Source organism: Sus scrofa, chromosome 3 (genome assembly GCF_054392235.1).
Source record: "Sus scrofa isolate SSC_HxYL_T2T_F1_AM1 chromosome 3, Sscrofa_HxYL_maternal_Yorkshire_Landrace_v2.0, whole genome shotgun sequence".
Classification (NCBI taxonomy): Eukaryota; Metazoa; Chordata; class Mammalia; order Artiodactyla; family Suidae; genus Sus; species Sus scrofa.
In genome coordinates, this window is record NC_139385.1 from 113,208,896 (window position 1) to 113,231,505 (window position 22,610).

Consider the following 22,610-nt stretch of genomic DNA (forward strand, 5'->3'; position numbering starts at 1 on the left):
ATGTATAGTTAGTTCAGTTGGAATAGGACATATATAGATAGTATTTCTGGAAGCTTGTTACAAATTCAAAAAGCTATTTCCCCCTGTTATCATCTTCATTTTGACTAATTTCTCTTCCCTCGTTTCCACACTTATTGATTTAATTTCCTTCTCTTCCTGAAGAGTTCTAGTGGTAAACTCTCAGTCTTTGACCCTCATTCTCAAATGATAGTTTAAATGGGCATAAGTGCATTTTTTTTAATATTGACAGGTCTTTTCTGTCGGCATTTAAAGATAGTGGACTGTTGATTTCTAGTTTCTGTAGTTGTTTTTACCTTCTGTCAGTCTAACTATTGATCCTTAGCAGGTGATCATTCTTTCTAATTGCTTTTAGGACTTTTCTCTTTATTTCTGGTGTTTCTAGTATCTTCTTCAAATATTTTCTCCTTCAATTTATCTGATCCCTCCATCAAGAATTTCAGTTAGATGTACATGAGATCTTCTCCAGGTCTCTTAAAGTCAGCTTCATATTTTCTGCTTTTTAATCCCCCAGTTAAAGCACAAAGGATACTCAAAACCATCTTCCAGTTCACTGATTGTATAGCTGTAATTACTGCATCCACTACATTGGTGGGTTTTTTTTGCTTGTTTGTTTTCTTTGTCTTTTTAGGCTGCCCTACAGGATATAGAATTCCCAAGCCAGGGATCAGATCTGAGCTGCAGTTACACTTGCAGTAACAACAGATCCTCAACCCACTGTGCTGGGCCAGAGATCTGGGGATCAAACCTGCATCCCAGTGCTCTAGAGATGCCACTGACTGCGTTGCACCACAATGGGAACTCCAGTCCACTAGGTTTTAATTTTTGATGACCATATCTTTCATTTCTAGAAATTATTTTGTCCTATTTCAGATCTCCCACCATTTTTTTATTTGTCTTATTTGTTTATTTATTTATTTTTGCTTTTTAGGGCCACATCCTCAACATATGAAAGTTCCCAGGCTAGGGGTCGGGGCTACAGCTGCTGGCCTATGCCACAGCCACAGCAGCTCGGAACCTGAGCCCCATCTGCAACGTACACCACAGCTCACTGCAATACCAGTCCCCAGCCTGCTGAGTGAGGCTAGGGATCGAACTCCAAACCTCATGGATACTGCATCACAATGGGAACTCCTTGTCTTACAATTTTTCACTTCTTCTTTTACATCTTTAGTTTTTTGTTTGTTTTTGGGGGGCCACACTCAAGGCATATGGAGGTTCCCAGGCTAGGGGTCAAATTGGAGCTACAGCTGCCAGCCTACCCACAGCCATAGCCATACAGGACCGAGCCACGTCTGCAACCTACACCACACCTCACGGCAATGCCAGATCCTTAACCCACTGAGCAAGGCCAGGCAGGGATCAAACGTGCATCCTTGTAGATCCTAGTCAGGTTTGTTAACCACTGAGCCATGAAGGTAACTCCTAGCTTTTTTTTTTAAGCACACTTATTTTTTAGTCTTCGATTGTTAGTAATTCCATCAGATATATATGATTGGTCTTAGGTGTCTGATTCTGCTTTCTTCATTAAGAAGTAAGAAAACCAGTTTGGTTTCAGAAATAGGTTGTCATGATTATTACTCCATTTCAACCCTCTGATGGAAGTAACATAGTAATATGAGTTTGTTAATCCTGATTTGTTTATACTGATTAGCAACTGGTACAGTAGAAAAAAATGACAATGTTGTAACACCTTCAGTATTCTCAAACATGCATGCTAGGAATTAACATGCTTATACAAAACCCCAAACCCTATCTTTCTTTGTATTCATTCCTTTGATTGCACCCAGGTTTATACCAAATACTCTCCTCATTGAAATGTATCCTCTTGGCTACAGTTTACTGTGCTATCTACTTGCATAGCCATATAAGTCATGTGCCTCCCTTTCTATGTGTGTCTCTTCGCTTCTCTCTTCTCTCTCTCTTTCATCATGTTATCAATCTATGGGGAGTAGTGTAATATCTTGGATTACCTTATTTGGTGGAAGAGAAGTTCTTCTTTTCTAATAACCACAGTGTTTATGGGGATTTTGTTTGTTTTTTTGCAGGTATATACAAACCATATTTTGATCCACCATGCAACATTTTCGATTAAAGCCTTTTTTATTATTATTTCCGCTTATTCCTAAAGTAACATTAAGCCAATTTTTTATTTTGTTTTACTATCCTTAATTCCATCACTTACTCCATATGATTTTTTTAATTTAAATTTTCTTAAAAGGGGGAACTATATTCTGTTGCTTTATAACAGTGATCTTAAAAATTATGATCTTAAAACATTTATTATCTCACAGTTACTGAGAGTCAAGAATTTAACTTGACTCTCAAAACATCCATCAGATCTTTGGTGCATGTCAGAAGGTCCTTGAAATTTGGTTCTATCCAAAATATCCATTCATGCCACATGGTTTTGGACAGGGCCAAATATCAAGGACCTTTCGGGGGTTTTTTTCCTTTGTTTTTTGGGTTTTTTTTTTTTTTTTGCTTTTTAGGGCCGCACCCACACCATGTGGAGATTCCCAGGCCAGGGGTTGAATTGGAGCTGTAGCCACCGGCCTACACTGCAGCCACAGAAATGCTGGATCTGAGCCACGTCTGTGACCTACCTACACCACAGCTCATGGCAACGCCGGATCCTTAACCCACTGAGCAAGGCCAGGGATTGAACCCGAAACCTCATGGTTCCTAGTCAGGTTCGTTGACTGCTGAGCCACGACAGGAACTCCTATCAAAGACCTTTTGGCATGGACCAATGTCTTATGGACATTTTGGGCAAAACCAAACATAAATAAATATCAAGGGCTTTTTGGTGTGGACCAAAAGTCATATGGATCAGATGTCTGCTAACCAGGTGACTATAGCTCATGGTTACTTATGAGGTTACAGTCTGGTAGCTCTTGGCTAGAACTATAGTTATCTGAAGGCTTGACCGAGATTGGAGGATTTGCTTCCAAGATGATTCACTTACATGGCTGTTGGCAGGAGATGTCAGTAACTTGCCACGTAGATCTTGCCATAGGACAGCTTGAGTGTCTTCACAGTATGGCAGTTGGCTTCTTCCAGAGCAAATGATCCCAGAGAGCAAGGAGAAATCCACAAAACCTTTTATGATGTAGTTTCAGAAGTTGCATTCTGTTACTTCCCCCACAATTTGTTTTTTAGAAGCAAGTCATTTCTGTCTTACTCACACTTTCGAAGGAGATATACCAAAGAATTCACAGACATATTTTAACCACAAGGATGGGGAAGGTGGGGCAAATTTTGAATTTACATTTTTTCACGAGTTTTTTCTTTTGTTTTTACATTAGAAAATTTTATTGTTTCAACGTGATATTTTTATATCTATTTTTCATTGAACATTTTTCTTCCTGTTTAACAGTGTCCTTTAACAACTTTGTACATTCTGTTTTATCATTTGTGATGAATTTTTTTCTCATTTATTTTGTAATTTTGAGATCATCTTCAGTGGGAATTCTGTATGGCTTTTGAGAGTGTGTCTTTCTGACAGTGTTTTTTGTTTTGTTTTGTTTTTTCCTGGGACCCCAATGACTTCATTATTTTCAGTATATATGGTTGTGACAAATTCTAAGAGGAGATATTTTTTTCCCCTCTCCAGATCCCAGGCCATGACACACAAATCCCTAGACATCTTCTGGTACTTGTCTACTATTTTAATGAGGATGTAGCCCTTTGAGGATTCTGGTTTTATGTGGGTGTTTGTTTTAACTCTTCTTCTGCAGACCTATGGCCTTTAATTCTGTGCCCATGTAGGGGATAAAACTAAAGACCTAGCTTACCAAGATTGGCCTTCCCTACAACACGACTAGAATATTTGACATTTTTACCATTCTGTTTTTCATTTTCCTTTTTGTTTTTGGCTTCTGAGAGAGTCTCTTACTGTTTATGAGCTTAGCTAGGACATTTAAAGGATTATTTAAAAAATTTTTACTGTCATTTCTAGATGTTGTTTTCAGGCTTTTCAGGTTATCTTGTTTGCCATATTGTGGGAACAGACATCTCAAGAAGGCCTGTCTTACTGGATGAGAGTAGGTTTATAAGCCACAGAAATTAGTTACTATATGGCTTATCCTCAGCCATTTAAACTTAACCTTGTCCCCAAAAGAATCTAAGGGAAATAGATTTCTCTCTTCCACCGTTGTAAAATGCAAGTACTCTGAACTAGACATGCTTACAAAGCTATGAAGTTTGTATAAATGGGAGATCACCATCTAGCACATGATTTCATGGTTGGAATTTAGGTCAGTCTCTAAAATAGTTTCTCTCACCTAACTTACTTCTTTATTCTAAAGTGATTTGACAGCAAAAAAAAAAAAGAAAGAAAGAAAGAAAGAAAACTATCTAAATGTCTTTCATAGTTGAGAGATGTGCACAGAGGAAATACTATTCAAACATGATGTTAAACTATATATAGATAGATAGATATGGAAAAATATCCATAAGTTAAAAAAGGCAAGTTTTAGAATTGTATGTGTAGTATGATTCTATTTATGTTTTTGTGTGTGTGCAGTGCATACCTGGACTATATATAAAACCTCTGTGCATAAAGTCATCTGGTAGATGATAGGCCAAACTATTTATACTATTTATTATTGAGTAACACTAGTTTGGATGAGGAAGAGACCTATCTCTGTGGGTTGGAATTATTTGTGGTGAACATATATTAACCTTATACCTATAAAGCTAATAATTTTAGGGGGAAAGTATTGATTTTTAACCTAGCCAAAATACATGTTATATGTCAATTTATTAAAAAAAAGATTTAATCAAAACTAGCTAAACCTCTTGACCATGCTTTTTTTTTTAAACACTTCGAGGTAATATGAGCCGGTGTAAAAAGAAAAATGTAATTAATTTCGGTGACTTTTTAAAAAAAAAAAAAAAGTCTTTTTTTTAGGGCCTCAGATGTAGCATATGGAAGTTCCTAGGCTAGGGGTCGAATTAGAGCCACAGCTGCCAGCCTACACCACAGCCACAGCAACTTGGGGATCTAAGCTGTGTCTGTGACCTACACCACAGCCCAGGGCAACACCAGATCCATAACCCACTTAGCAAGGCCAGGGATTGAACCCACATCCTGATGGATACTAGTCAGGTTTGTTACCACTGAGCCCTGATAGGAACTCCTCAGTGACTATTTCAGTGTTTTGTTTATTCCATAAACACTTACTGAGCAGCTTTCCATTTAGGGACTCTTCTAAATACTGAGAATACAATTGAGCAAATCACATTTTTAAAAATTCCTGCCCTCAATGGGAGCTTACATTTTAGTAGAACTTAAATATATTAAGTCTGTTACTTAGGGGAACTTGTACAACTTTGTCTCTTATTGAAAAAACATACTTCGACTAATTGTATTAACATTAATTTTCTCTTCTTATAGTAACGGGACCTCTATCAGAACTACAAATTGCATATGTTAGCAGAGAAACACTGCAGGTAAATCTGATACTAATTAATAAGTGATGTTCTTTGTTAAACAAAATGTTTAATTATTGTGCACTGCCTGTTAAGTAGAGTAAGGATTAAATATTCTAGTTTAGTAAACACTTGATTTTAGTACATTTTAATGTTGTTTGTGTAATAAACTCAGATTATATTTGCAGATAAATACTTTAAAGCTTCATTATAATATACCTCCTAAAATTTAAGCACTATGGATTTGTTATTAATTTATTTTTATGTTCCTCTTAAAACCGAAGAAAGTCTTGAAAATTAAACACTCTTGTGGGGTTAAAACTCATTCTGTTACTTACTAATTAGATATTTAAGAGAGTTATTTCAAACTGTTGGCAGAGTTTAGTGAAAATTATTTTTTCTTAGAAAAAAGAGTGGTTCAAACTGAGCTCTGCCTCTTTCATTTTCTTAATTCTTTTATCTTTTCGGATATTCCAGTAAAATAAATTGATTGTCACTAGTGCTTTCTGTAATGAGTAAATAAATAAGAGAGAATACTACTCATTTGATCACTTTGAATCCCAAAGTGTGCTCTGTAGTAAAATCTTGTTAATTTCTCTGTTTTTTTTTTTGAAACTCTAGGGATTATACTATCTTCACAGTAAAGGAAAAATGCACAGAGATATAAAGGTATATACATCATATGTATAACCTAATGACCCTTTCTTCATTTTTAAATATTCCAATCACACTGTTGAGCAAAATTGTCTCGACTACTCTGTTTTATGAATTCGTTACCCTAAAATGTTACTATAATAAAATTGAGTGATATTTTGAAAGGTTTTATTAATTTTTTAATAGTAGCTCTGTTGAGATACAGTTCACATACCATAAAATTCACCTTTTTAAAGTGTACAATTGTGGATTCATGTTTTATATAACACATTTTAGCTTATTTGTAGTTATTTGTAAAATGCAAATTAGATCCATAGCTTCCATCAGGCTATAGTCTTTAGGAAGTTTCCTGCTTTGAATATTATGGTAAACTTTGGCAATCTTAAGGAACTGTCATTAATAATGTATCAAAATGGGTAAATTAAACCGTGATGTTTTCTACTGGTCTTAGATTACAGAGGACAGCGGGTACATTGGGCATGCTGTTATAAACCACTGCTGTGGCAAGACTCTGGAGTTATTTCCAAAGATACTGCCGTCTCCCCAGCTTAGATGTTTTCTCCATTCATTTCTTTTTCTTTTCCTTTCTTCTTCCTCATTCATCTTTTCTCTTACTTTGTGTTTCCCCCTTTTGTTTTCTGAAGTTTTCTCTAGCATAAATGTTCTAACCCTTTTTTTCAGGGGCAAGGGTAGATTGGAGACATGTGCTCTTTGCATCTCCATGAATTTGAAAGCCATGGACTCTCTCCTCAGAAAATGCCCTTTTGCTCATGCCTTCAAATTTTGCATGAAACTTTAGTGGACACTCACAATACCTGCTAAGATCCTCTGCTTTAAGTATTTTTCATAAGCCACTTAAAAAACAAAGAGCCTTGGATTCAAAAGTAGGAGAGATCATAAGAAAATAAGTAAATCGGGAGTTCCTGTCGTGGCTCAGTGGTAACAAACCTGACTGGTATACATGAGAATGCAGGTTCGATCCCTGGCCTCGCTCAGTGGCTTAAGGATCCAGCATTGCCGTGAGCTGTGCTGTAGGTCGCAGATGCAACTTGGATCCCCAAATGGCTGTGGCATAGACTGGCAGCTACAGCTCCGATTTGACCCCTAGCCTGGGAACTTCCATATGTTGTGGGTGCAACTCTAATAAGACAAAGAAAAAAGAGAAAAGAAGTAAATCAAAAAAGATTCTGTCATTGGCACTTTAATGATCTGGAAGGATTGATTTTTGTCAGAAATGGAGGTGGGAGGGAACGATGTGAGGAAAAATATGGAGATCAGAAAGTTTGGGGTCATTTTAGGGAGCATAAAAGTTGTACCAGATTATTAAAAAGAAGAGAATATAGGAAAGTGATATAGGAGATGGGATTGGCCAGGTGGTTTTGTGCTCGTTACACAAGAACTTATGGTCCCAACTTCAGAGTTTGGGCATAATTGGGTAGATGCTAACCATCGCCACTGTTTCTACCCTGTCTAAGCCACCATTATATTATATCTCACCTGGACTTGTGGAGAAGCCTTCTAACTGGTCTCTCTGCTCCCAGTCTGGAGTGGTCCTACAGTCAGTTCTCACAATCAAAGAGATTTTTTTAAAATCAGATCTTGTTACTCTCTTGCTTATATACCACCGTTGGCTTCCTGTCATACTCAGTATAAAGTCCAGGTATTTTTACCATGGCCTATAAGGTTATATGTGGTCTGGCCCCTGTTTTCCTATAATGTGACATCATCTCACATTCCATTTTTCACTTTCTGTTCTAGCCACACTGAACTTGCAGTTCCTAGAATATGTCAAGTTCGTTCTAGTCCCAAGACTTTGTATTTGCTGTTCCCTCTTTCTGGAATGTTTTTCTAGATTTTGGCACAACTCTGCACCCACTCTTCATCTAGATCTCTGCTTAAATATCACTGCCTTAGAGAGGGCTTCCCTTCCTGCTTTATTTATCTTAAGGATATTTATCTCTACCTAGCTTTGAATTGTTTGTTGGTTTGTTCATTCATTCATCTGCGTGTGTATGTGTGTGTGAATTTTTAGATTTTCTTTCTCTCCTACTTGGATGTAAATTCCATGAGAGCTGGAACATCTATATTACTATAACCCCAGACCCTGAAATAGCACTTGTTTGGTAGTTGTCCCTCAGGGAGAGAGGGATGAATGAATGCATAAATGGATGGGTGGATGGACGTATCTTAAGTACAGGTGACATGATACAAACTGTAATTTAGAAAAATAAATCTGGAGGTGGAGAAAGACCAAACTGAAGACTCCGGCATATGTTGAAATCCCTATACTGATTTCTTTTTTTCTTTTTTTTTTTTGTCTTTTTGCCATTTCTTGGGCTGCTCCCACGGCATATGGAGGTTCCCAGGCTAGGGGTCGAATCGGAGCTGTAGCCACCGGCCTACGCCACAGCCACAGCAACACGGGGATCCGAGCCACGTCTGCAACCTGCACCACAGGTCACGGCAACGACGGATCCCTAACCCACTGAGCAAGTCCAGGGATCGAACCCTCAACCTCATGGTTCCTAGTCGGATTCGTTAACCACTGAGCCAGGACGGGAACTCCTCCCTATACTGAATGCTTCTTTTCCATTTTTTATAATTTCTCCTTTTATTCCTTAAAACTATAGTAATGTCAGGGGGTACAGGTTTGGGTTGCTTCTTCCTTTTTTAGGGGCTGAAAGGGGCTTCTTAGTATTTTTCCTCTGAACATAGACTTACATAATTGATTGCATCCTGAACTGTAGGTGCTGCTTTCTTTTGCTTGCTCATTTAAAAGTTGCTGAAAAGTGGAGGGGGGCCAGAGGAGGGGTGCCTACAATACCTTTGGAAAGTGGTATTTCTACCTCCTCCAAAAGCTTTTAGTTTTGTGAAGATGAAGTAGTCATTATCACCCTCTTTGAGCTTAGGTCAAGAAGCAAACATAACTAAAATGCTACCAGGTCATGCGAACAGGTGACATTTAAATTCTGTGGGCTTGTAGCTAGTTATTTATGTACTGAATAGCCCTAAACTCTGAGCCGAAGACATTAAGATGGACAGCCCCACAAGACTAAGTAGTAAGATTCAGTCTTATACACTAGCACTCATTTAGCTAATGTTAAGTTCCTAGAAAGGGAGATGTGTTTTGGTGTTTGAAGCAGGAAGTGGCAATGAAGTTCAAAATGTAATTCAAGGAATTGAAAAATGCGGCTGTCCTAACTTTATAGGATAGTGACAGTGCTTGATTGGTAAAAAACTAACATTGAGATTAAAACTAATGTATCATTTTCATAACATTCATATTATGTTAATAGCTTTTTGCAAGGCAGAACATTTTATTAAGATAGTCAAATTGTCTAAAAAGTGGACTTTTTCCTGTGAATCTGATTTGATATTTTAATTGGGCATATTTTAAATTGTAAGTATTTCTAGGTCTAAGGCCACCACTTGTGATTATTTTAAACATATATGTTTATTAAATTGCTGTCTGATAAAGTGTTTCCTACTTTAACTAAAATGTTCTCACTTTGAAGGGAGCTAATATTCTATTAACGGATAACGGTCATGTGAAATTAGGTAAGTAAATTTGAATTTTGTCACTGATGCAAATTTATTCCAAAACATAGTAAGTGTATGTTTTCATCTCTAGGACTAGGTGTCTCCTCCCTCAGCAGCATCTGTATATTTTTAGGTAGAAATCTCATTGCAGGACATAGGTCATCTCCCTATATCTCTTTCTGCTTCTCTTAAATGGGGATAAAGTCTGTCTTTCACTTGATAGATTCACTGTCGATATAGTGAAATAATATCACTTTTGGATTCTTTCACCTCTAACCCTAGGAATGGGACATCTAGTAAGAAAATTACATTGTACATTGTACAAAATTACATTATACAAAATTACTGTACAAAATTACATTGTAACTAAAAAATAAGGCAAATAAACAAAAGCCATAAAAATCAATAATGCTTAAAATCCTACTTACTTACATAAGCTTTTAAAATAAAACACCATATTGCTTATATAAGAATGTAATTTAGATGCAGAATGGTGCTTTATTTGAAATGTAACTTTTATTTTGGAACTGTTGGTTGTCAAGTTATGATTAAAACAGTTCAAAACCTAGATAATAACTTAATTTGAAAGTTGAGGAGTTCCCATCATGGCTCAGCAGAAATGAATCCGACTAGAATTCAATCCATGAGGTTTCAGTTCAATCCCTGGCCTCGCTTAGTGGGTTAAGGATCTGGTGTTGTTGTGAGCTGTGGCTTGGATCCTGTGTTGCTGTGGCTGTGGTGTAGGCTGGCAGCTGTAGCTCCGATTCCCTGGCCCAGGAACCTCCGTATGCCATGCGTGTGGCCCTAAAAAGAAAAGAAAAAGAAAAAAAAAAGTTGAGGACAGAAAACATGTACAGTATGTACAATATGTAGACAAAGTCATGTGTTTTAGGTATTAAATGAAATATTTAATAATAAATATGGAAGTTATTTAAACTGTAAAACTATAAAAGAGATAAATATTTTAAAAAATTTATCTTCTAAAACTATGATTAAAAATAAATCAGTAAAAATATGATTAAAACTATCTTGACCCATAGCCTATAATAGGACTAAGCAGATTTTATTTTTTTATTTTTTTAGCAGATTTTAAAGTATGATAACTTACATATAATAAAATTTTCCTAAGCCAACTCTAAAAATGGGAAAAGCAGTTATTTAATTATTTAACTATTGATGGTTAGTGAACAGTTTAATATTTTGTGACAATATTATGTACCTTATTCAGAGACATCCAATGTATAATATATCTTGGTTTATAAGAATTTAGAAATCATCATTAAAAAACTGGAAAATATTAGGATTCAACATACTTAAAGAATAGCAAACTGACATAAAAATAAATTTCCCGATAGTGTTTGGTATTGGGATTAGAATGTATTGCTAAAGTAAGATTTTTGGGAATATTCTATTTGAATGTCTTTTCAAGGTAGAGATTTACCAGTAGATTTAATGGCTTTTTTGATGTCACTTGTCATGTGTGGCAGAAAATGAGTGTATTATATTCCTATTTAAGTCTCCTCCAGTGATTTGCCTTGAATTTCAGGTCCTAAGAATTAGAAATTAAAACATTAAGTCAGTCAGGTTAGATTTTCTCAGTTGTCTCTTCTTCATCCAAACTACTTGATCTTGACTTTTGTTGTCATTTGATTCATGTGGGAATATATGGAAATCTATATGGATGTCATATACACTGTTTTGTTACATTTTAAGGCTAGTCCATTAAAGTTAAACATTTTAATGTGATGTCCAAGAACATCTCGTTTCTGTGAAATTAGTTTAATGAAAATAATTATTAAAAGTTTCTTCTCATGTTACTTTAAATGATTTTACGTTCAGTTTTATTTTCTAAATATTTCGTTTCTTTTTTAATAGCTGATTTTGGAGTATCTGCTCAGATAACAGCTACAATTGCCAAACGGAAGTCTTTCATTGGTACACCATATTGGTAATTGTATTTTAATTGATAATTTAACTTTTTCTATTGTCACTGTATGCAGCATTTATTAAAAATTGACTTAATGGTCAAAATTAAAACAGATTATGAAGTCATCAACAAGCTAAGTAATTTAGGCGTGTACACTGTGGGTAGATTAAACAGTCATGGAATATTCTAACATGTTGTTTTTCATTCAGTGGAAAAGGCTTTAAAGATTGATAAGGCTTTTAGAAATCTTGCTATAGTTCCAGTTTTGCTAGAAAACCAAACTCTGGTCCTGCATACCTTACATGTATCTTCTCAGATCCATCCATATTATGATGAATTTTCCAGTATTATTGATGATATTCCCTTGCTCAAAAGTTTTTGACATATCTTGGTTGCACACAAGGTCAAAACATATTTTTTGGCATTTGGAGACTTGTGGTGTCTGGCCTCTCTCTGCCTCTTTAGGTTTAAGTCCTACTAGTCACCTCCACAGACCTCTTCTCTAGCCATGTTTGTCTGCTCAGTATTCTTTGATCATTCATTTACTTGTTCAAGAAATGTTTTTGACCGCTTACTATGTGCTAGATATGCTGTTAGGCATTGTAAATATAGTGGTGGACAGGTATAGAGCTTTTTTGTTCATATCATTACGTTGAAGTTAACAGCCCTCTGGAAATCTTAAGTGCTCCATTCCTCCTCTGATGTCCCCCTGGTATGCCTCAGCACTGATCTGGATGACTGATTTTCATATTGAAGAGATGTACCATCTTTATATTGATTCATCTTTTTATCAAACAGATATATATTTTAAAAGTCAAATAGTGCTAAAGAGACTTACTGAAATTCTCCTAGTTGTGTCTTCTGTCATCTCTAGCATTATCTGTTGTTATTTATAGGCTTTGTGTTTATGATAGGTGAGGATTTTCGCTCTCTCCTTTCATCATTCAGTCTGTACCCTTTCAATGTACTTGCTGAGTCAGTTATTATAGTTATTACATTTACTATCTTGAAAAACTTTTTTCTTTAATAACTTCATCTTTTATTTGCTTAGTTTTTATTTTTAATCCCTGGCAAATGCTTCCATACCCTCCCACATTCTGCAGTCTTTCAGATTGACTCTATATAATGTTCCACACGATAAAGCCTATCAAATTTGTCAGTCTTGATTTTGGGTTTTTTTAGTTTCAGTTTGGTTTTTTTCCTTATTAAAACTCTTCCTGGAGTCCTCCTACCTTCTCTTCCAATCTGAATTGTTTATTTTCCAGGTCTTTCATATAGCTTCGACTTGGGAATTCATTTTCTGGAATCCAGTGCTGCTTCTTTGATGAATTTCTCCCTGTCATTAGGTTTGAAACTTCCTGAGATATTTGAGGAGTAAAATTTTTGAGACTCTGCCTGTGTAGCCTCACACTTGATTGATATTTATCGTTGTTGGCATTTGTGCTTTTCTGTCAGGATTCATGTCTTTCAGTTCTGGAAAATATTCTTGTATTATTTATTTGATAATTACTATACTTTTTCTTGCTCTCTTTCTGGAATTCTTTAGTTCTACCTTGGACCACTTGGATTAATCCATTAATTTTCTTAAATTTCTCTCACTTTTTAAAAATCTTTTTTGTTTTACTTTCAGTAAGATTGCCTCAGCTTTTTTTTTTTTTTTTTTTTTGTCTTTTGTCTTTTTTTGTTGTTGTTGTTGTTTTGTTGTTGTTGTTGTTGTTGTTGCTATTTCTTGGGCCGCTCCCGCGGCATATGGAGGTTCCCAGGCTAGGGGTCGAATCGGAGCTGTAGCCACCGGCCTACGCCAGAGCCACAGCAACTCCGGATCCGAGCCGTGTCTGCAACCTACACCACAGCTCACGGCAACGCGGGATCGTTAACCCACTGAGCAAGGGCAGGGACCGAACCCGCAACCTCATGGTTCCTAGTCGGATTCGTTAACCACTGCGCCACAACGGGAACTCCCTGCCTCAGCTTTTGAGACACATGCTTTCATAATGGAGGCTTCCCTCAAATGTCTGGTAATCCTTGACTTCTGGTTACACTGAAGAGCTGGACACTTAAAGCTGATTAACAGCTGTGTGTGCATGTGAGGCAGCAGGAAAACCTGGTTTTAGTGTTCCTGAACTGAGCAGGTAAAGGAAGCTGAGGAACTCATTGGTCTACACACAGACTTCTGCTATTCCCAACCCGTGCTCTCCTTTGTTCCTGATATCTCTGGGTCTGCAGCCCCTCATTCAGTTTCTCTTGGTGTGGATCCTGTAGGAATGGGGAAGGAGTAATGGGTGGGCCTTGATGGATGAGACGAGGGATCTGGGGGACTAACTGTTCATTATTTAGCTTGATATTTTTGAATACACCTGTTTTCTGCCCCAGTCTTTACTTTGTAAGATTGGAACCCTAATTTGTCAGTCTTTCTGGGATTCTTAGAGGCTAAGAGTCAGCTAGTTGGAATATAGTCATCAGTAAAGTAATAACTGATACACACTAAATTTTACTTATTTCTGGAGTTCTTTTCTTCCATACACACTTAGGTTTATCCTTCCTTGTCTTTGCCACATCATTTACAATTACTTTATTTTCAGTCCAAATATGTTCTCTGTATTTTTCGAAGTGGTATGTTTACATTTCTCTTTTTTGTTCTTGTTGTCTGGGGTCAATTTCTGGGAAGAGTAAGAACTTAAAGAGCTGTGTGTTATTATTTTTAGGTACACTGTCTCCTGTTTGATTTTTAACATCTGGAGGAACTCAGTGACTCTCCAGGGTCTAACATGATTCCCTGCACTTCCTTATTAATGTTTGTTGATGATAACTGATCTCCAACTACAGCTTCAGAGATTAAAAACTAACATCATTCTTCTGTTGATAGAATAGGTAGTATCTTGGGAGCATGTGAAAGAGTGAATTAGGCAAAATAAAATTTGGGAGCATTCCAACTCTCAGCTCCCTTTTGTGTGTGTGTTTTTAGGGCTGCAACTGCGACGTATGGAGGTTCCCAGGCTAGGGGTCAAACCAGCTGTAGCTGCTGGCCTACAGCACAGCCACAGCAATGCAGGGTCTGAGCCGTGTTTCTGCAGTGTACACCACAGTTCACAGAAACACTGGATCCTTAACTTACTGAGCAAGGCCAGGGATTGAACCTGCATCCTCAAGGATTCTAGTCGGGTTCATTGCCACTGAGCCACAACAGGAACTCCATCAGCTTCCTTTCTGGTATCGTATCTTTCCTACCTAAACTCTAGGGATGTAGAATAGAATGGAATGTCTCATGTGTTATGACTAAGATTGGCGATTATTCAGTTAATCAAAAAAGTCTGTGGAATTGGCAAATCTCAAAACCAATACACTACATGTGTGCCTTAAACATTTTATTTCAGTTTCAGACATGTGAGTGTACTTTTTTTCCTTCAATCTTTTGATATAGGACCAAGGCCTTTTCTTTGAGTGGATAACTTGGAGTTCTGTCTTAATAATGTAACCCATACCCATGTCAGTCAACCTGCATTTCCTGGTTTGTGCTTCTCTGAAGTGCATTGAGAGGAGTTCCCTTGTTGTACAGCAGGTTATGGATCCACTGGGTCAGGTTGTTTCTGTGGCACAAGTTTGATCCCTGGCCTGGGAAGTTCCATATGCTTCGGGCACAGCTAAAAAATAAATAAATAAATAAAGTGAGAACCTAGACATTATAAAGCCTGTGACTTTTTTCCAGTTAGGTTTATTGAAGAATAAATTTAGCCTTGTTAAGTATACAGTTCTAAGAACATTGAGAAATGTGTACTCTGTGGTAGTGGCATTTCTATCACCCAAGAAAGTTTCTTTTTTCCCCTGTTTTTGTCCATCTCTAGCCTCTAGCAACACCTGATCTGATTTCTGTCTCTGTAGTGTGCCTTTCTGTGTCATACAGATGGAATTATGCAGTCTTTAACAGCTGTCGTGTTCTTAACCTAGTTTGCCAGGGGTTTTTTTGTTTGTTTTGTCTTTAGAAACTTATCTTTAACAAGTTTTTCTAAAACGTACACTTTAATTTTCATAGCAACTGACTCTTTTTACCTCAAAATAAATGGTTTTATAATATTTAGTTAAATTATGTATTCATAATGAATAGATATAGCAAATGAACAGGTTCTGTGATGACTCAGGTGACTGTGATAAGCGTACAACTTAACTGGCAGCGGTAGAAGTGCATGGGGTGGCATCTTTCGCTGTGTTTTTGTAGAGGAGGGGAGAGCAACAGCTCCCTGGGTGAGCTAATTAAGGATACATCCATCACCTGTGTGTACTTCAGACTCGGGGGCATCTCGGAGACCAGCTGGCTGGAAGGAAACCAGCTGTCAGTCAAGTTACAGCTGACATACCTTGAAGTTCACCGTCTTATGATCATTTGGATGTTCATAAAAGCTACTTTAAGAATAAAAATATTTTAAGATAAAGTGTTTTGAATTTAGAGGAATTTGGGGTGGAGAGGGAGAATAACTTGACTGACTGACTTGACTTTCCTGAAATCATACCAGGAAGACAAACATACTTGTTAAGACTGCCTATTTAAATTACACTTTTGATATGAGTTGAAATGTTCATCTCCGTTCTTTTCAGAACTACTGCTTAAGATTCGAATTTTTTTTATATTTGAAAATATAATTATTTAATCATTCAAATACAAATTTATAGAGGTAAAATTAGAATAAGACTATAGCAAGGTTAAAAGAAACCCCCCCCAAAAATACTGAATTTAGATAACTTTCCTCTGAATATATTTTTTAAAAGCAGACACTCATTTTTAGAACTTGCCACCATCCAATTAATTTTATAGTAAATATGAGTTAAGTACTAAATGACAAAACAGCTGTTGGTGCCCCAATAAATGGATTTAGTCAAGTGAAAACAATCAGAGGGCAGCTTGCAGTTTATTGGTGTTTAAGGAGATAGAGCTAAAAATTATGAATTATTTATTGTAACATGTTATTTCTCTATAGAATTTTGCATGTATAGTATGAGCAAGAGAGATTGGAGTAGGGGCAAATTTGGTACATGTTGCTCTGTTACAGCTGTAAATATTTATAAACCTTTACAGTAAATCACTTAACAAAGTAACAACAGAGAAACCATTAGAGGCTTGGAAGGGAGAAGTCAGTGAGGTATTGAGATCTTGGGAAATTTGGGCCTTTTAAGTACTACATATTTAGTTTTTAAATGTCAGGGCCTAAATAGGCCTCAACCTAGATAGTGATGGTTCTTTGTGCCTCTGGTAGGAATATGAAAGTAATGTACAATGAACAGGTTTTTCTTTTCTGGAATATTTCCTTCAGGATGGCTCCAGAAGTCGCAGCGGTTGAGAGGAAAGGCGGGTACAATCAACTCTGTGATCTCTGGGCAGTGGGAATCACTGCCATAGAACTTGCTGAGCTTCAGCCTCCTATGTTTGACTTACACCCAATGAGGTCAGTGCATCATAGTTGAAGAACCCTATGCTTAAACTGAGGTCCTCCCTCTCCTAGTATTATTTATTATGTCATGAACACATAATATTCTTAATCTTGCTTTCCCTTATTTGGGAATAGTAGTAATAGAATTAATATTATATATTAAAATATGCAATCTTAAAATGTAGAATGATTGTTGGTTTTTTTCAGAGCGTTATTTCTAATGACAAAAAGCAATTTTCAGCCTCCTAAATTAAAGGATAAAATGAAGTGGTAAGTATTTTTTGTGTTACTTTTATAGTCGTAAGCAAAAAAAAAAAAAGAAATTTTAAAATCTGATTTTCAAAATTTCTTAGGTCAAATAGTTTTCATCATTTTGTGAAAATGGCCCTTACCAAAAATCCAAAAAAAAGACCTACCGCTGAAAAGTTACTACAGGTATTATTTTTTCCCTGAAATATGTCTTTTTTTCTAAAGGTAAAATGTCACTCAATCAGACTTCTGTTAAGTGTTGTGTACTATATTGTTTTATTTTTATAGCACCCATTTGTCACACAGCCTTTGACACGGTCTTTGGCAATTGAATTGTTGGATAAAGTGAATAATCCAGATCATTCCACTTACCATGATTTTGACGATGATGATCCTGAGGTAGGAATTGTTCTTAACAACTAGTATATTTAACATATATATATGTATGCATCTCAAAATCAATTTTTTAAAGTTCTGGGTCTGGTTTAAATAAACTCTTGAAGGAAGAATTAACTCTCGCTTTGCCTGTCCTAGGGCAGTCATGTGCTGGATTTTTTCTGTTAACTACTTAGACTATTTTCTGAAAATGGCAAAGGCAGAACCATCTAATTCACTTGTTAAAATTACTGTAGTTATTTTAAAGTAGTCATTTTAGATGAAGTTGCCATATATATTATTATCTGCTGTGAAAGAGAATGCAAATGGGAAGCACCTACACAAGATGTTAGAATATACTCAAGCTTTCTATTCCTTGTCTTTTCAAAAAGAATCCTGATATGATACTTCATGACCTATTAGTGGTTATTAGAAATTAGAGCATTGACTTGGTTGTGACTAAAATCCTAATTGTTTACTATGGAAGTGTTTAAAATGAGCCAATATAGTTTGAGAACTAAATAAGCCTAGTATGATGGGAGCACATTGATATAAATGGAAGCTTCACCTCGGTTAGCATATTTAACATTCCTAACTCAGCTAATAGTTGTGGCACTTAAGATAAACTCAGCATATGTGACATGTCAGAATTCTGTTATTGGGCCTGTAATTGAGCTGAATAGCCTTGAACTTGACTGGCTTTATGGAAGACACTTAAAATGGTATAAATTTAATTGATGATGGAAGGAGTGATAGCTCTCAGTGGTCAGAAAGATGGTCTCAAATTGGTTTTGGTCAGAGAGAACCTTTTTATCAATTCACCATTGTTCTAGCTTTTCATCTTTATGCAATTCTAAATAAGCTGCCTTCCTTTTGTTTAAAGGTCTGGAAAAGTGTTTAGAAACAAAAGAACTTAAGAAATGTAAAGTATTATTGTATTACTGACTTTATACTAAGGAGAAATTTGTTTTTGTTGTTTTGCCTTACAAATTCTTCTCTAATATACAAGCATTCCTTGATTTGTATGGTAGTACAGGACTGTAAAAATGACCATGTGGGCTAAAATCCTGCAAGATGATCTTAATAGTCAGTAAGAAAAATTATGTGTTCTGTGACCTTAAAGATTTTTTATCAAAATTTAAATGTCAGTTTTAAATGTATAGGGAAGTAAAAAATATTAAAACTAATATTTTATTAAGTACATTTTGATTTAAAATATTAGAACCTGTGAGAATTAATGTATTTCTCTGTTTAAAAAAAAGTCAGCTTTTCATTTAGCATTCCCTTGTAGTTCCTATTAGAGAAGTCCCATGTGTTGAAGTAATTGTAATTCTGATTTTTACTTAATAATGTTTCCTTCTCTGTGTTTAACCCACTTACTGTGTATATTATAAGAATTTAATAAGTTTATATCTATGCCATTTAAACTAGAAAAGTAACATTCTCGTGAACAAAGATTTGATCCATGTTCACTGATAACAGCAATCTGTGTAACTAACCTAACCTGATACCTAATTTTGCTTTTTGTTTTTGCCCAAACATTGTCATCAAAAGTCCAGAGTTTTTCTCAGTTCTGCCACTAACTAGTTGAATGTCTTCATCTATAAAATGAAGATTAATAGTTGTTTCACAAGTTTCTTTTGAGAACAGAATGAGCTAAGGTATATGATAGCACTGTGTAAACTACAAATCACTATGTACGTGTAAGGTTTAACTTCTTAACTTTTAAAATTATTTTTGCTACTGTTTTACTATCATTGGTGTTTTAAGTTTTGAGTCTTTTCGATTCATAAATCTTTATTTCCTGAGAGGTGCCCGAGAATGGTTAACATGGCTCCTGTTCTTCATTTGCCTTATAGAATCTTAAGAATTTCAGCTCAAATGTTTATGATTACATTTCCCACAAAGATATGTGTAAGAGTGTATGTCCTTCAAAGGTAATAACTTCAGAGATAGTATTTCATACAGAGAAAAAAAAACCTATTTGGTACATGAAATAGATGGTGGCATCACCTCTTAAGGTGAGACCTTAGAGTATATAGGACGGAGTTGCAGAAGCTTTTTATACAGGACCTCTTTTACGAAATAATAGTAAGTAATTACTGCTCTCCAGGCTATTCATCTCTGAAATTGACAATACACATAGAGAGATTTTTAATATAATAAAGTAAAAGGAAAGAAAATAGAGTGCTGCTTCTATAAGAAAAAAAAAATAAGGAGGTGGGAGGGGTATGTTTCCCAAGTAAAAAAGCCATAAGTTATTAATGCCTTTTGCATTATTTCATTTCATTTATCTCATCTTTCTTGATATACGAAGTTGAGGCAGATTTCTTAAATCACAGTTTTCTCCTCTACAACAGAGAAAGCTAGCTGCAGCTTTTGAACAGCCATTGAGTTGTTTAAATATTCAATTTTGAATATTTATTTATATTTAACTCAGAGAACATTTATTGGGAACCTGCTATGATAAAGTATATCCCTAATGTTAAGAAGTTCCCAGTTTGAGGAGTAAGAAGCTTTCAGTTCAGGGTTGTCTCTTTTTTGTTATTATTATTAATTTTACAAAGTCATTGTATTTTGTTCCCATTTTTATATAAAATGAAATATTTCTTTCATATTCAGGTAATTTTGTGGGCCAGACTGACTTGTCATTGATTTTGTTCTTTCCTAGCCTCTTGTTGCTGTACCACATAGAATTCACTCAACAAGTAGAAATGTGAGAGAAGAAAAAACACGCTCAGAGATAAACTGTAAGTGTATACTATATACAGTTTATAATTTAACAGCATAAAATAGGATTTCAGGTTGTAATTTAGTTGCCATTATTATTGCTTCATTTTCTTCCCAATAGTTTTTCTTATCAGACCCTTTAAAAGACAGAGTTTAATTAAAGCAGTGAAAATTTAATTTTCCTTTTTCCTGGGGACTTTTTGGTGGCGGCTGAGAGGGTGTATTAATGTCATTATTGTTTGGGAAGAGGGGTAAAATTCCTAGAATAGGCAGGATAGAAGTAATCAAGGCAATGCTCTCTAAACTTTCATGTGTGTAGAACTCACCTAGAGGGCTTGCTAAAATACAGTTTCTGATTTAGTATATCTGGAGTGAGACCTGAGGTTCTTTACTTCTAACAGGCTCCCAAGTTAGACATATGCTGCGATGGTCTAAGAGCCACACTTGAAGTAGCCAGGAGAGGTAGAGGTCTGAAGCTAGCTTGGCATCTGCGTAACCTGAGAGCCTTTGAGAGTGGGTTCTCAGATCCCACTTTTCCACAGAAACTGATTCATTAGCACTTCCTTTAAAAAGAACTCTACCTTTTAAAATAGCTCTCCTGGAGTTCCCATTGTGGCTCAACAGTAACAAACCCAGCTAGTAACCATGAGGATGTGGGTTCAATTCCTGGCCTCGCTCAATGTGTTAAGTATCCGGCATTGCCAGGAGCTGTGTTGTAGGTCACCGATGTGGCTGTGGCTGTGGTGTAGGCCAGCAGCTCTAATTCAACCCCTAGCCTGGGAACTTCACGTGCCGCATGGGCAGCCCTAATTTAAAAAATAAAATAAAATAAAATAAGCGTAGTTTAAAAAAATAGAGTAAAATAGCTCTCCAGGTAATTCTTGAACAGCCAAGTTACAGGCCCAATGAGACAGACCATTTATGTGGGATCTGGTACCATCAAGTCATCAAAGATAAACTACTCCATCAGGATTCTCTGGAGGAGTTCCTGCTGTGGTACAGTGGGTAAGAATCCGAATACAGTGGCCCAGGTCACTGCAGAGGAGTGTATTCAGTCTTCAGCCCAGCACAGTGGGGTAAAGCATCTGGCATTGCCACGGCTGCAGCATAAGTTGCAGCTGCAGTTTGGGTTCAGTCCCTGGCCCAGGAACTTCCGTGTGCCACAGGTGCAGCCATAAATATTTTTTCAAAAAGGGGAAATCTGGAATAATAGGGTCTTAACTTTTTATCTTCTTCATGGAAGCATTAATTCCCTATGACTTAGAATGCTAATTTAGAACAATTAGGCTTATGAAGACAATTTTCATTGGGGATAAGTTAAAGTCTTATCCTGAGAACCTAAAATCCAAAATGACATTAGTGAGATTAGGTAGTGTGGGAACACAAGTTAACTACCGTTAAGAGACTGTTCCCAATTTTGAGCTACATTAGTCATGTTAGTAAAAATGTATTTCATACTTTAATTAAAATGAGTTTTTCATCTTAAAAGCTAAGTAATAAAAGTAGGAATAGGCACTATCACCATTTAATAGAAAATAAGAAGGAAATGAAGACATGAATATATTTACCTATGGGATGGAGCTGTACACCTAGTTAACAGCAAGCCCTGGATCTCTCAACTTCCAGCCCAGGTGTCTTTCACAGACACGGCTCCATTTCAGGAGCCACCTCAGCACACCTGTGTGGCCTTTACACCGGAAGTCCTTTGTAACCCTTCCTTTGAAATTTTGGCTGGACCATATATTGTGTGTTAAGTTCTTGGCAGTGTTTGGTGCTAGTGCTACCTGGAAATGTTCTTAAAGGAGGAGATTCTTGAAAGAAAGTACGATGTACTGTACAGAAAGCTCAGGACTAGGATTTGTACTTTGTTTCGCTACAGTTGGTTATGTGACCATGTAAAATTACCTTTATTGCTCCCTTTGAAGCCACACAATTTAAATTTGCCAGTTTCCACCCAAAATATTTTTCTGAAAATGACAACCTTAGTGGAGCATTTTTCCTTTATTTTTAATATATAAAAAGTAATTATAAGATGTCTTTGTCTTTTCTTTAATAATACAAAGGTAATTAGAGATGCCTTTGTAGTTGATTTAGAAAACCTATGTGTTCAGTATGATTGAAAATCTAATGTACTTTCTATCTTATTTTTCAATTCTGTTTAAAAATTGTATTGTCTGGACCATTCTTTACTAGTTTATATCAGTGATTCTCAGCTCCTTAACTGCATATGCATGTATGTGCTCTTTGAAACTAGGTGCCTT

The 22,610-nt window shown here is 36.1% G+C and overlaps 1 protein-coding gene across 13 annotated transcripts in view; it reads left to right on the plus strand.

Moving 5' to 3' along the window:
• MAP4K3 (mitogen-activated protein kinase kinase kinase kinase 3) overlaps nt 1-22,610 on the plus strand; it is a 197,662-nt gene that overhangs the window by 114,106 nt on the left and 60,946 nt on the right. For all 13 annotated transcript variants that reach the window (XR_014842159.1, XR_014842158.1, XR_014842154.1 and 10 more), the window contains 9 exons: nt 5,420-5,475; nt 6,076-6,123; nt 9,624-9,666; nt 11,524-11,596; nt 16,879-17,010; nt 17,203-17,265; nt 17,349-17,430; nt 17,533-17,643; nt 20,291-20,369. Coding sequence is in view for 6 of the 13 variants with exons in the window: in XM_021088336.2 (XP_020943995.1) it covers nt 5,420-5,475; nt 6,076-6,123; nt 9,624-9,666; nt 11,524-11,596; nt 16,879-17,010; nt 17,203-17,265; nt 17,349-17,430; nt 17,533-17,643; nt 20,291-20,369 (687 nt within the window). In the remaining 7 variants the exon portion in view is untranslated. The remainder of the gene's footprint in view (nt 1-5,419; nt 5,476-6,075; nt 6,124-9,623; nt 9,667-11,523; nt 11,597-16,878; nt 17,011-17,202; nt 17,266-17,348; nt 17,431-17,532; nt 17,644-20,290; nt 20,370-22,610) is intronic.